Genomic DNA, 10,126 nt, shown 5'->3' on the forward strand with positions numbered 1-10,126 from the left:
TATATGTAGGGGATGCACCAAGTGCGAAGTTCGCAAGTACATTGTACATAGAGCTCCCAGCCGAAAGGATAGCCACGAACTCCACTTTGCTAGCATGGATATTCAAAAGCATTATACCTTGGGAATAGCAGAAACTAAGTCTAAGTTCTGGTATAGTATGTACCCAACATGAGCCATTTCAAAGTGAGTATTCGCGACGTGAATTGCTAACGGCAGTGGTGTTACCTTGATAAGCAAATACGGAGGGGCTGTTCAGGACAATTACCCCACGATGTTACGGTGGCACACTCGTACAGTACACATGCTTTCCAGTGCACTGTAAAGAGCCGGCACGAATCGCGCGGTCAGACGGTGTAAGTTGCAAGAAGAGCAACGCAGCCGTTGCGTCATAGGCTCGAGCTCCCAAATGGACCTCCTCAACTCTAGCTCCAACACTATCAACAACTCAGCTCGCTTGATACTCATCACACCTAGCATCACCTCACGTAAACCAACCTCAACTCAAACCCCATCGCCATACTCTCACCCAATACCCCCTCCACAAAATGTCTCTCCTCACCCGCCCGCTGCGCCTGGCCGCACCAGCCGTCGGCGCCGCGTCCCGGTCCTTCCACGCCTCGCGTGCCGCCTTCGTCAAAGTCGGCGACAAGCTGCCCAACCTCGAGGTCCTGTGCGAGGACTCCCCCGGGAACAAGGTCAACCTAGCCGAGGAATTCAACAACGTCAAGCGGGGTCTCATCATCGGCGTGCCTGCCGCCTTCTCGGGCGCATGCAGCCAGAAGCACATCCCCAGCTATATGAATCATCCCCGCACGAAGGAGATCCAGATGGATGGGGGTAAGGTGGTTGTTGTTAGTGTGAATGATGCTTTTGTGTAAGTCGATTTATTGCTTGCTTGCTTGATTGATTGGAGATAGTGTTCTTCTCTAGGGGATGGTTGGTGGGTGGCGAGTTGGGAAGTGGTTGCGTGGACTGGACTGCAAGTCTGGACTTGATGGGACTCACAGCTGACTGGATGCGATGGTGCATTTGAAACTGCCATCAACATGTCAACGTAATGAATATGAGAGCATTCCTCGCTAACCTCCTCCCAGTATGAAGGCATGGCACGACCAACTGGACCCGGTCAAAGACTCCGGTGTAAGCTCTCCTTCCTCCCCTTTCTCCACTCCCATGCCCCCGTTCTCACATCTCATCCAGATCCGCTTCTTGGGCGACCCAACGGGAGATTTTACCCGCGCCTTGGACCTCGGTTTCGACGGCTCCGCCATCTTCGGCGGCATGCGGGGTAAGCGGTACGCCCTGGTGGTTGAGGACGGCAAAGTGGCGTCTGCGCACGTTGAGCCTGATAACACGGGCACTGATGGTGAGTACCTACTTGACTTTACTTTCTTTTCACGCGTCCTCCTTTCTGGGATTGTCCTCAGGCGGGTCTGGAGAAAACGTGTCAAGCTACGGTTTGAAGATGCTCGTAAATGAGTTGGAAACATACACCGACAGAAGCCTGATGTCCGAAGCCCAAGTCCGTGCCAGCGTATGACACGCGGAACAAGCGGGTACGGAACCACGTTGTCGATGTGATCAGAAAGGATGATCTGCCCGGGAGTGTAATTTCTACCTGGCTTGTTCCGTTGTCTTTGACCTATTCAAGCTTCGTTAGTCGTGGCTTGCCTGCCACTGTTGGAACAGCAGCGAAAATACGCCAGCTATTAAAAATATGCTAATTTGGCCACAGTCTCCATGGCGGACAAGGTCTTGGGTTGAAAACACCCAACGGTATACCAAGTTGAGCATGGTATGGTACCAATGTAAATCTACGAGGTCTACAAGGGCTCTGACTCAGGCACTCGTTGTAAGCTGCTGTACAATACCAGCAATGGTGGATTGAAACAGCCAGGATTGCACATGTTCAAAGATCGATAGACGCACATCAATCAAGTGCAAAATTTAAAGTCTAAATGGGGAGCAAGTTACTTGCACCATGTATAGCGGAAATGCTCAATCCTACAGTACAAAGCTGGCCTGATAACTCCCTGTCCAGTAACGCCTTGTCCTGCTGGGTCAGCCGTCCAGCACACTTGCGCTAGTCTTCCAATCGCTAGAAAATAACCATACTCTCTCATGAACTTCTGTGAACATAATCGCCTACTTGAACCACGCCAACAATTCCTCCCGTTCGTACCCTCGGCGCCGGGTTCTGCTGGAGCCAGGGGTGGAATCGTCGGGCAAAGCGCCGCCAATTCTACTTGCGTCCGCTCGACACAGGAGCCAAGCTCTTGAGATCCACGTTAAAGGTCCAACGGCCTGTTGGGTGTTTGTTAGCATACTCATGTTCGCCAGGTTAAATAACTCTGCGTTTCACAGAATAACATTGGTGCGTTTAGCCATGGAATGACGGCGGTGTGGTGTAGATTTGTGCGGTGATGAGTAAGGAAGCTACTGGAATGGTCCAAACGTACCGTTAGCGAGGTTCTCTGCAGTGTCCTCGAGCAGAATAACTCGTCGCTTGTTGCAGTAGGATGTTTTGTCCATGATATCCACCTTCAACTTGGGATCCGAGAGCTCCGCAATCGGCTTCTCGAACATCTCGGAGAGGGCTTCCACGGATAATTCCAAGTCCTTCTGGTTATCCTCAAAAATTTCCGTCAAATTGTTTCGGGCGAGGTAAAAAGCAAAGGCGTACGTCCACTTCAATGTCTGGCGACATGTCTGGAGAGCTTGCGAGGCCGCGTTAAGGTACTGCACTTCAATCCACGACATGCCTGACGCCGTCTGCAGTTGTACCATCTTCTTCTCCGTCTTGGTGTATATGTCCTTATCCAGTCGAGCCGACTGTTCGTGGTTGGCGTACCGATTGTAGTAATGCAAATAGCGCTCCAAAGAGACTCGAGATTTGGCCTGGGCATCTCGAGCGTCGGTGCCGCTCTTCTCCTCGAATCGGTTACAGTTGTACCAGCTGGTACCGTGTTCCGACCACAGCCCCATGCACATCCAGCAAAACTCATGCTTGCACTTGCGGCACGTCATATGGTTGCAGCCGCCGTTTTTCTCAATAGTGGAGTTGCACTTAGGACACTCCTTGGTATTGGCAGAAATCCAGTTGGCCGTCTCGCTATCGTCTGCGCACTTCTTTAGCCAGCGCTTGACCAGCTCGCAAGGCGCCGGCTGGTGGTCGTTCAGGATGCAGCCAAAGCAGAAGCGGTGGCCACATCGACATGCTACCGTCGGTACGACCTTGTCGAGGTCCTTCTTCTTGATGGCGCACTCGATGGCGTTCTCGCAGTCCGGCGCTGGGCACCATTTGAGAATCTCCTTGTCCTCGACGTACGTTCGATTTAGCAGCTCTTGGTATCGGTCCGCAAGGTCCGGCGTGACGAGCAAGTCGAGTGATCGAGCGTCCATGATCCTCCCACAGCCTTCGGAAGGACACTGAATCCGAGCTGCTTCGCCTTCTTCCCGAATCTTCTGGGTCAAATATTGTCGGTAGCAGTTAACGCAGTATCGATGGCCGCATTTCATGGCGAAGCTCTCCAGCCCATCATCATCCTCGTAACATATGTCGCACGTAAATCCGGGGATAAATTCAAGGCGCGGAGGGTTGATCGTGCTGGAGCCCAGCCCGGCAGCCTCCAGCACCTTGGAGGGCTTGTCCATGTAATCCTCCATCAAGCGTTCCTTATTCCATCGGAAGTGACGTAACAATATGGCTGCGTCCTCTTTCCGCATCTCGAGAATCATATTTACTTCGTCCATCATCTCGTCCTGGTGGGCTTGGATGTCGGTGGGGCTGTAGACCTTGAAACTGATGTCGTACGCAATCCGCTTCCTTTGGATCTTGTTAGGTCCCAAGTCAGGTTCCTCATCTGGTTCGTCGTCGAAGGCGTCAAAATCTGGCCAGAGGGAGTTAGTCCGAGTCGGCGTAGATGGGAGGGAAGTGAACATTACCTTCGACCCCGGACATCTCATCGTTGTCGGTGTCTTGCATGGCATCGTCGTCACTGCTCACAGTGGACTGGAAGTCCTCGTCGGAATCCATGCCGGTAACGGGTGTAGGAGGTGCTGCCGAGGCGATCCGCTTGCTGGGTGCAGCCGGGTGGTTGATCTTCGCCTCAGCCGCCTTCCTCTTCCTCGTCGTGGGAGGAATTTTGACCAATAAAGTTGCCCGTCAAGTCGACGAGCAGCAGGGCTGTGGCGACGTATTTGTAAACTCAAAGCGGAGAGAGGTATTGAGTCGAAAGGCGCGGTGGGTTGTGCGTCACCGGGAGAAAGAAGGAAGGTTGGGTTTGGGTGGGATTTGGCTTGACTGAGGGGCACTGGCCAAATCGGTGACAGCGGGCGGAATGGATATAACTTTGTTCACTAGTTATTTAGAAGAGTCGAGCCACAACGGTCTCAGGCCGACGCAGCAACCAGCGCGTAATTTCAGGAATACTTGAGATAGAGGAGCAGGAAGGACGATTGTAGTGATGCAGGGGCTAACGCCGCAACTGGTCAAACGGGAGAAAAGGGGATCGGGTGTTGGTGCAAGTAAGCAAACAGACAAGGCAAGTGCCTGCTGGTAATCGGTTATCAGTGCACGACTCCAGGGATCCTGTGACGCAACTGATGCCTTGCCGCTAAATCCTCGGCTGTTAGGTTCGAGGTAACCTTAAAGCGAACCAACGCTGAAAGTCGTCGCAGCTGACCACGGCGTCCACCCGACCTCTAGACTGGGGGAATAGGAGCAACTTGACGTTGTCATGATGAACTGATGCAAGAAACGCGAAAACTCTTGTACAGATTGCCAACTGGACCTGTCTTTTGCGTCCAGCACATCCAAAATTGGCACGCTAATATTATCACAATTGTACCCCATCAACACAGAACATAATGGTATCATATATTGGTCAATCCCGGGCCAAGCAATAGTCATGTATATGTATACAGATAGACAGCCCAACCGTACTCCGCGAATCTATTCTTCCCATGCCTAAACCCATGGCATGAACACCCCCTGCGCCATGCACGCAACCTGGACCATGATGTGGAAACGCACCAAGTTTCCTCTTTGTGGCCTCTGATTAGTGTCCTTTCATGAGCCGAAATGACGAGACGAAAATCTCAAGTCCTTCCCATATAATGTCTTAAGCAAACAGAAACCTCGAAAGGTCAATCCTTCGCCCCTCGGTCTTGTTCCTGGCCTTACCCAGGTTCTCCACGTTCTCAAGATCCTCTGCACCATCACCAGCATCGTCTCCGTCACTCTCCGAGACTAGCATATCTTCACTGCCAACAGGTTGATGCAGTGCTTCCACTTCCGTTAAGTCTACAGGCGGGAGAGGCACGAATGCCGGGTTGATCGGAATGGAGTTCAGGTTTGCTCGGCCCAAGCTACTACGCTTCAAAGGTCGAGGGACAGCAAAGGTTGGTGTGGATGGCGGCTTGCTGCGGCCGATCGCTTGAGCCCCAATGCGCTGTAGAGGGGTCATAATAGGGGTCGCCGGTGTTGTAGCAGCAGACGACGCACTGAACGTTGAGTTTGCAGACGCCGGCGTAGACCGCGTAGTAGATGATTGTGTAGATGATGCAGGCGTGGGACGAGTGTACGAAACTCGGCGGCTGTTCAAGGAGGATGAACTGTCATTACTCTGGCTGAAAGAAAAGCGGCTGATATTTGTGGTGGATTTGAGGGGTGTCTCTGAGGTCTTTGCCTCTGTTGCTGAACTCGTTCCATTCGCCTCGAGCGTCGCGCCTTCGTTGTCGTCATCCTTAGAAATATTGTCTTGGATATTTTGGGAGCGCTCCTCAAACACCACAACTTCCTTTTTCGCCTTCGATAGCCCGTGCCATCCATCCATGTCAGGAAGACCATTCAATGCCTCTTCTATGGAGTCATCCGACATGAGGTATCCATCTGTCTTCTTCGGGGATGTTGCATTGTTACGACTCAAGGGGAAGAATTTGCTTATCTCTTTCGCGGGTACCGAGTCCGAAACGGCATCGTTGCATAGCCTAGCCTTCTTAGGTGGGCGGGTGGAACTCGTCAATGCGGCCTCATTTCCTGTGTCCAAACTGGCAGTAGGTCCCAGGGTCTGTCGGCGTGACGTTGAGCCCAACGAGGTTCCGTTATCACGCAGTAGATTCGAAATGGGCTCCGTCCGGCGGCGTAAAATGCGAGGTGAGGTAGCTGCTGACGAACGAGTGATATATGACCGGGCAGGGCGTGAAGGCGGTGATCTCCTACTGTCAACATAGGGTCTCGGTAGGGGAAACACGATGGGTCTTTGGTCATTGTCGGTCATGCCAGCCACCCGCTGAGGATCAACGGAGAAGCAGTTGGGATCCATCTCACCCAGGGGAATGCGTCTGTCACCCTGAAAATACCCTTCAATGGGTTTCCTAGGCGGTTTGCGGCTACTGGCCTGTGTAACAGGTTGCGGGGCCGACGACGAAGATGCACGCTTCCGAGGCTCTGGGAGAGGCGCAAGCTGAATCCTCTGCTTGGTGATGGGGTTGACATCGCCAACGGCAATCTGTCGAGCTAAATCAGCCTCGACAAATGCTCCGATGAATGGCATATCATCAATGTTAATGTCGGCAGGAGGCGGGGTCAAAAAGGCCTGTTGTTGGGCTTTGGGGCAGTAGACTCGTTGATAGAGAAACGTAAGCTCCGCTTGACGGAAGAGGACCATGTAGTCAGCGGGTACGCGATATTTACCGTCGAATTGAAGCATTCTGATGGCTTTTTCTGGTGTCTTGTACTTTCGAATCATCCGATACGCAGTTTTGAGCCCCATGTTGTTGATGCTGTCAAGATAATCGCATCCACTCAGTATAGCCATGTGGCGGAACTCGGCGTCGGTCCACCCTGTCAGTGAAATCTCACGGACGGCACAAAAGTCCCGGCGGTTGATCTCAACACATTGCCCGTGTTGATCGAGTTTCGACAGGAGTCGTTTGGCGCCGAATACGAGCAAGTCCGAGTCTTCCGAAATGATGCCACTGACTAGCCCCTGCCGTTCCAAATACACCATTTGGGCATCTGCTTCGTACGGAGCTACAACGTAAGGAATACCTGCTTTCTTGAGCTCCTCGATCAGGTGCCTGGCCATCTCCGGGGTCACATCAATGGCCTTTTGGAGTTCGAGATGGGCTTGAGACGGCTTGCCAGCTTTGAGCAGCTCCAAACCCGCCTTTTTGCTCTCCTCACGGCGCTTCGCACGCGAGTCCTCCGTGCAACCTTTGCTCGGCAAGTAATCACCATCAAAAACAAGGTAAGGAGTCACTCCGAAATGCTTGGCCATTCGAACTCGGTGCATGGCGAAATCGACATATCTACAGCTAGGGTAAGACCATGTTTGATGAGAGGAACTATGAGGGTAGTCCAGTATGTAAATAGAAATAACTCACTTGCGGGTCGGCTTGTCCTGAGCAAGCTCTATGGCACATGAAATGGCGCCTCGATGCAACCACCCATAGGCATCAACTGCGAAGGTCTCACCAGCAAACTTTTTCAGTTCGGTTGGTCGTTGGATGGACTTCAACAGCGGGAAAAGACCTGTTCCATGGTCATTAAACGATTCCTAATTCAATACTAAGTCCTAACGTACCTTGAATGCCCATGTTCCCAAGTGCCAATTGGCTAGGCAAACACAGAAAGTCTACAAGGCACGCAAGTCCATCCAGCAAGGCTTGTACAGTGGTGGTGCTTTTGGCGATGGAAGAACAGTGGTGCAGCAATGGTCAATTCCAAGGGATGGAGACCTGGGGACTAACATTCAGGTGTGGTGCCCGAAATTTATGAGCTATGCGCCAGTACGTAGCGTAGAGAGGCGCAAGAAACGATGATGACTGTAAATAACTCGAAAAGCAGCCCAAAGGAACCAGGTTTGAACAAGATGCTGCAAAGTATGGACGGTGTAACAAAACTGGAAGCCAAGGACGAAAGAACGTGAAGTCGAAATGGACCACAAAGCACCGAGAGCCCCTGTCACAGCAAGGACATTTAATCACCTTATTACCGTCATGCGAGTGGAAAGGACGCGGTGCATTGGTCAATTGATAAGAGCAACCGCGTCGTGGACCCAGCGCGACTTCCCACCCATATTCGGTTAGCACTTGTCGACAGTGGATCGTCAGAGCAACGCGGGGTCTTCGAATTTGGGACACTTTAACTATTTCGTATATTTCGTACCGAGTACTCCGTATAGGTTAGAAAGGTGTAGAGAAGCCTGCCCCACCAAAATTTGCAGCGGCTCGTTTACGGACTTCACCGACTAACAATCTGATTCTGCCAGCGCCCCACCCCAACCAAGACCATCACATAAGCTTTTACGAATCATCAAGATATCAAAATGGCCAAAACCAGCCTCGAGAAGACGCGGAAAGCCATTGCGAAGAAAAAGGGCCCCATCGAGGCGGTTCACCAGTATTCCCGCGATGCCAAAAGACTGCACCGAGCCGTCGGCCGAGATGTAAAGCTCGAGAAGCTCGCTGCGGCGAGAAAGAGAGCCGATAAGCCATTCAGTTGGTCCAACCTTTCTTTATCCTCGACTTCGTTGAGATGGGAGCATTTGTCGCTGACTGAGCTGCAAAGTTGAGCGTGCCACTTATTTCCAGGAGGCCTTGAGACGAAATGACAACAAGCCTTTTCAATTGGATATTGTTCAAGAACTCATCAAGGCGTAAGCTGCTTCCCAACTTTTCATGAGAGACTTATGTTGCGCTAGCTAATTCACATACAGCTACGTGCATCAGTATGATGAAGAAATGAGCGAGTTGAAGAAGGCTCGCAGGCCAGGTCGACCTTCAAGTACCAAGGAGGACCTCCTGAAGATGAAGATAGAGAGACTCTCCAAGGAACATGAAAATGGCTTCTGTGAGTGGTCCGCTGTCTCGGCATATCTCATCTCGTGGCTTGAATGCTAATCGCCTCGTAGTGGTCCCTGACCTTACTACGGAAGACAACACCAAGCTTCTAGATCGTTGGGAAGGATCTTGGTCCTACCTGACTGGCATGCAGTGGGTGAGGGTAGCAAATGGGGGACATGTAAAGCCCTCGAGCTTTCCCCCCAAGGGAGATCACTAGCGCAAGTTCGCAGAATGTCACCCTTCTTCGCCAAGCTCGACAGTGTGTGGACAGTTCGTGCATACGTCGGCTGATCTTTCTATCTTCAACTCAAGCGTTCGGGGTATTGCGTATGGCGCAAGGCGTTTTTAAGACAGGACAAGGGATATTCGCCGGCACATGGATGTGATTCGTGAACGACGGTTACTTACAGCTGAGACTGAGCTAAACCCGTCCATGGCCCATCACCAATGTGCTCCTATTAGATCACGGGGCATCATGGCGATGACACGACTAAAGTTCAGCTACATTACAGCATTGTGTTATTCAAGTTGCACCTTCGGTTCCCACAGCCAGTTGCTATTCCACTTCTGTTTCTGCGTTCGCATGTTGAGGGTTCTGGACAAGGTTGAGGCATGCAATGGCTTTCCTGACATATTTCGTGCTTGCCACAGCATCGCGACAGTTTAACGCTTCTCGATGCACCAATATAAACAGCCTGCAGTGGTACACCTGGTCAGCCGTTGCGGCCATTGCCGATCGACTCGCATGGTTTCCCGCGAGGCCGGTGAAGCCGGTGACGTTGTTTGGCTTATATTCTCATTTACATGAGGGCGAGGGCAGCAGGTAGCCGATGGGCGATAGTGTCAGCCCTGGGGGGTATTATCTTTCTGCATAATGGCATATATCCCGGTGGACCCGGATTCCTGGGCGAATTTTCCGATCGTTCCGTTATCTGGGCCTTGCGCTCTGGCCCGTACCGTTACTTAAACAAATGCCATGGCCTTGAGTCAAAGGTGCGACATTCCACAACTGTCCCTTCCCACCGTCACCATCCCAACCAGGGATTGGCCAGGTGTGCGTTTCCGTGTTCCTCCTCGTGGTCGCGGCTTCTGATACACTCCGAGATAACCTTGTGTCCGTCTGTTCTGTGATGCCCCAGATGGCCTATGGGATGGTCATATGGCCATGATCCTCTCGCTCGAGGGCGTCTTATATTGGGACTCCAACGCCCCTCGCTCTCTGTCAACTTCGATTGGCCTAGAGACACATCGCCCGGCGATGGAGTCTAGGACTGTC

At 52.1% G+C, this 10,126-nt stretch overlaps 4 protein-coding genes across 4 annotated transcripts; 2 read left to right on the forward strand and 2 right to left on the reverse strand.

Moving 5' to 3' along the window:
• Positions 1-560: 560 nt before the first annotated feature.
• On the forward strand, positions 561-1,362 carry BCR38DRAFT_318217 (alkyl hydroperoxide reductase/peroxiredoxin; the record flags this gene model as incomplete). The annotated part of the gene is made up of 3 exons (XM_040854739.1): positions 561-874; positions 1,095-1,140; positions 1,201-1,362. Coding segments are annotated over 3 exons (522 nt in total), but the record flags the coding sequence as incomplete, so codon positions are not given.
• An 880-nt stretch (positions 1,363-2,242) lies between these two features.
• On the reverse strand, positions 2,243-4,036 carry BCR38DRAFT_489219 (IBR domain-containing protein; the record flags this gene model as incomplete). The annotated part of the gene is made up of 3 exons (XM_040864372.1): positions 2,243-2,304; positions 2,460-3,890; positions 3,946-4,036. The coding sequence occupies 3 exons, from the start codon at positions 4,034-4,036 to the stop codon at positions 2,243-2,245; spliced, it is 1,584 nt and encodes a 527-aa protein (XP_040711674.1).
• Positions 4,037-5,123: 1,087 nt separating this feature from the next.
• On the reverse strand, positions 5,124-7,602 carry BCR38DRAFT_489220 (uncharacterized protein; the record flags this gene model as incomplete). Its single annotated transcript, XM_040864373.1, has 3 exons — positions 5,124-7,314; positions 7,390-7,537; positions 7,590-7,602. 3 exons carry the CDS (start codon positions 7,600-7,602, stop codon positions 5,124-5,126), a joined length of 2,352 nt encoding a protein of 783 aa, XP_040711675.1.
• Positions 7,603-8,192: 590 nt separating this feature from the next.
• Positions 8,193-9,361, forward strand: BCR38DRAFT_70923 (translation machinery-associated protein 16). The gene is made up of 4 exons (XM_040865576.1): positions 8,193-8,505; positions 8,576-8,663; positions 8,724-8,857; positions 8,919-9,361. The coding sequence occupies exons 1-4, from the start codon at positions 8,334-8,336 to the stop codon at positions 9,065-9,067; spliced, it is 543 nt and encodes a 180-aa protein (XP_040711676.1). The 5' UTR covers positions 8,193-8,333; the 3' UTR covers positions 9,068-9,361.
• Positions 9,362-10,126: the final 765 nt, after the last annotated feature.

The sequence above is a fragment of the Pseudomassariella vexata genome (genome assembly GCF_002105095.1).
Source record: "Pseudomassariella vexata strain CBS 129021 chromosome Unknown BCR38scaffold_15, whole genome shotgun sequence".
In the NCBI taxonomy this organism is placed as follows: domain Eukaryota; kingdom Fungi; phylum Ascomycota; class Sordariomycetes; order Amphisphaeriales; family Pseudomassariaceae; genus Pseudomassariella; species Pseudomassariella vexata.

What these genes read in the sequence shown, in the direction of transcription:
- BCR38DRAFT_70923 (XM_040865576.1), top strand. Translation starts at nt 8,334, where the DNA reads ATGGCCAAAACCAGCCTCGAGAAGACGCGGAAAGCCATTGCGAAGAAA. An exon ending in GAGAGCCGATAAGCCATTCA is followed by an intron (nt 8,506 to 8,575) that starts GTTGGTCCAACC and finishes TGAGCTGCAAAG; the next exon opens with TTGAGCGTGCCACTTATTTC. An exon ending in GGAACATGAAAATGGCTTCT is followed by an intron (nt 8,858 to 8,918) that starts GTGAGTGGTCCG and finishes ATCGCCTCGTAG; the next exon opens with TGGTCCCTGACCTTACTACG.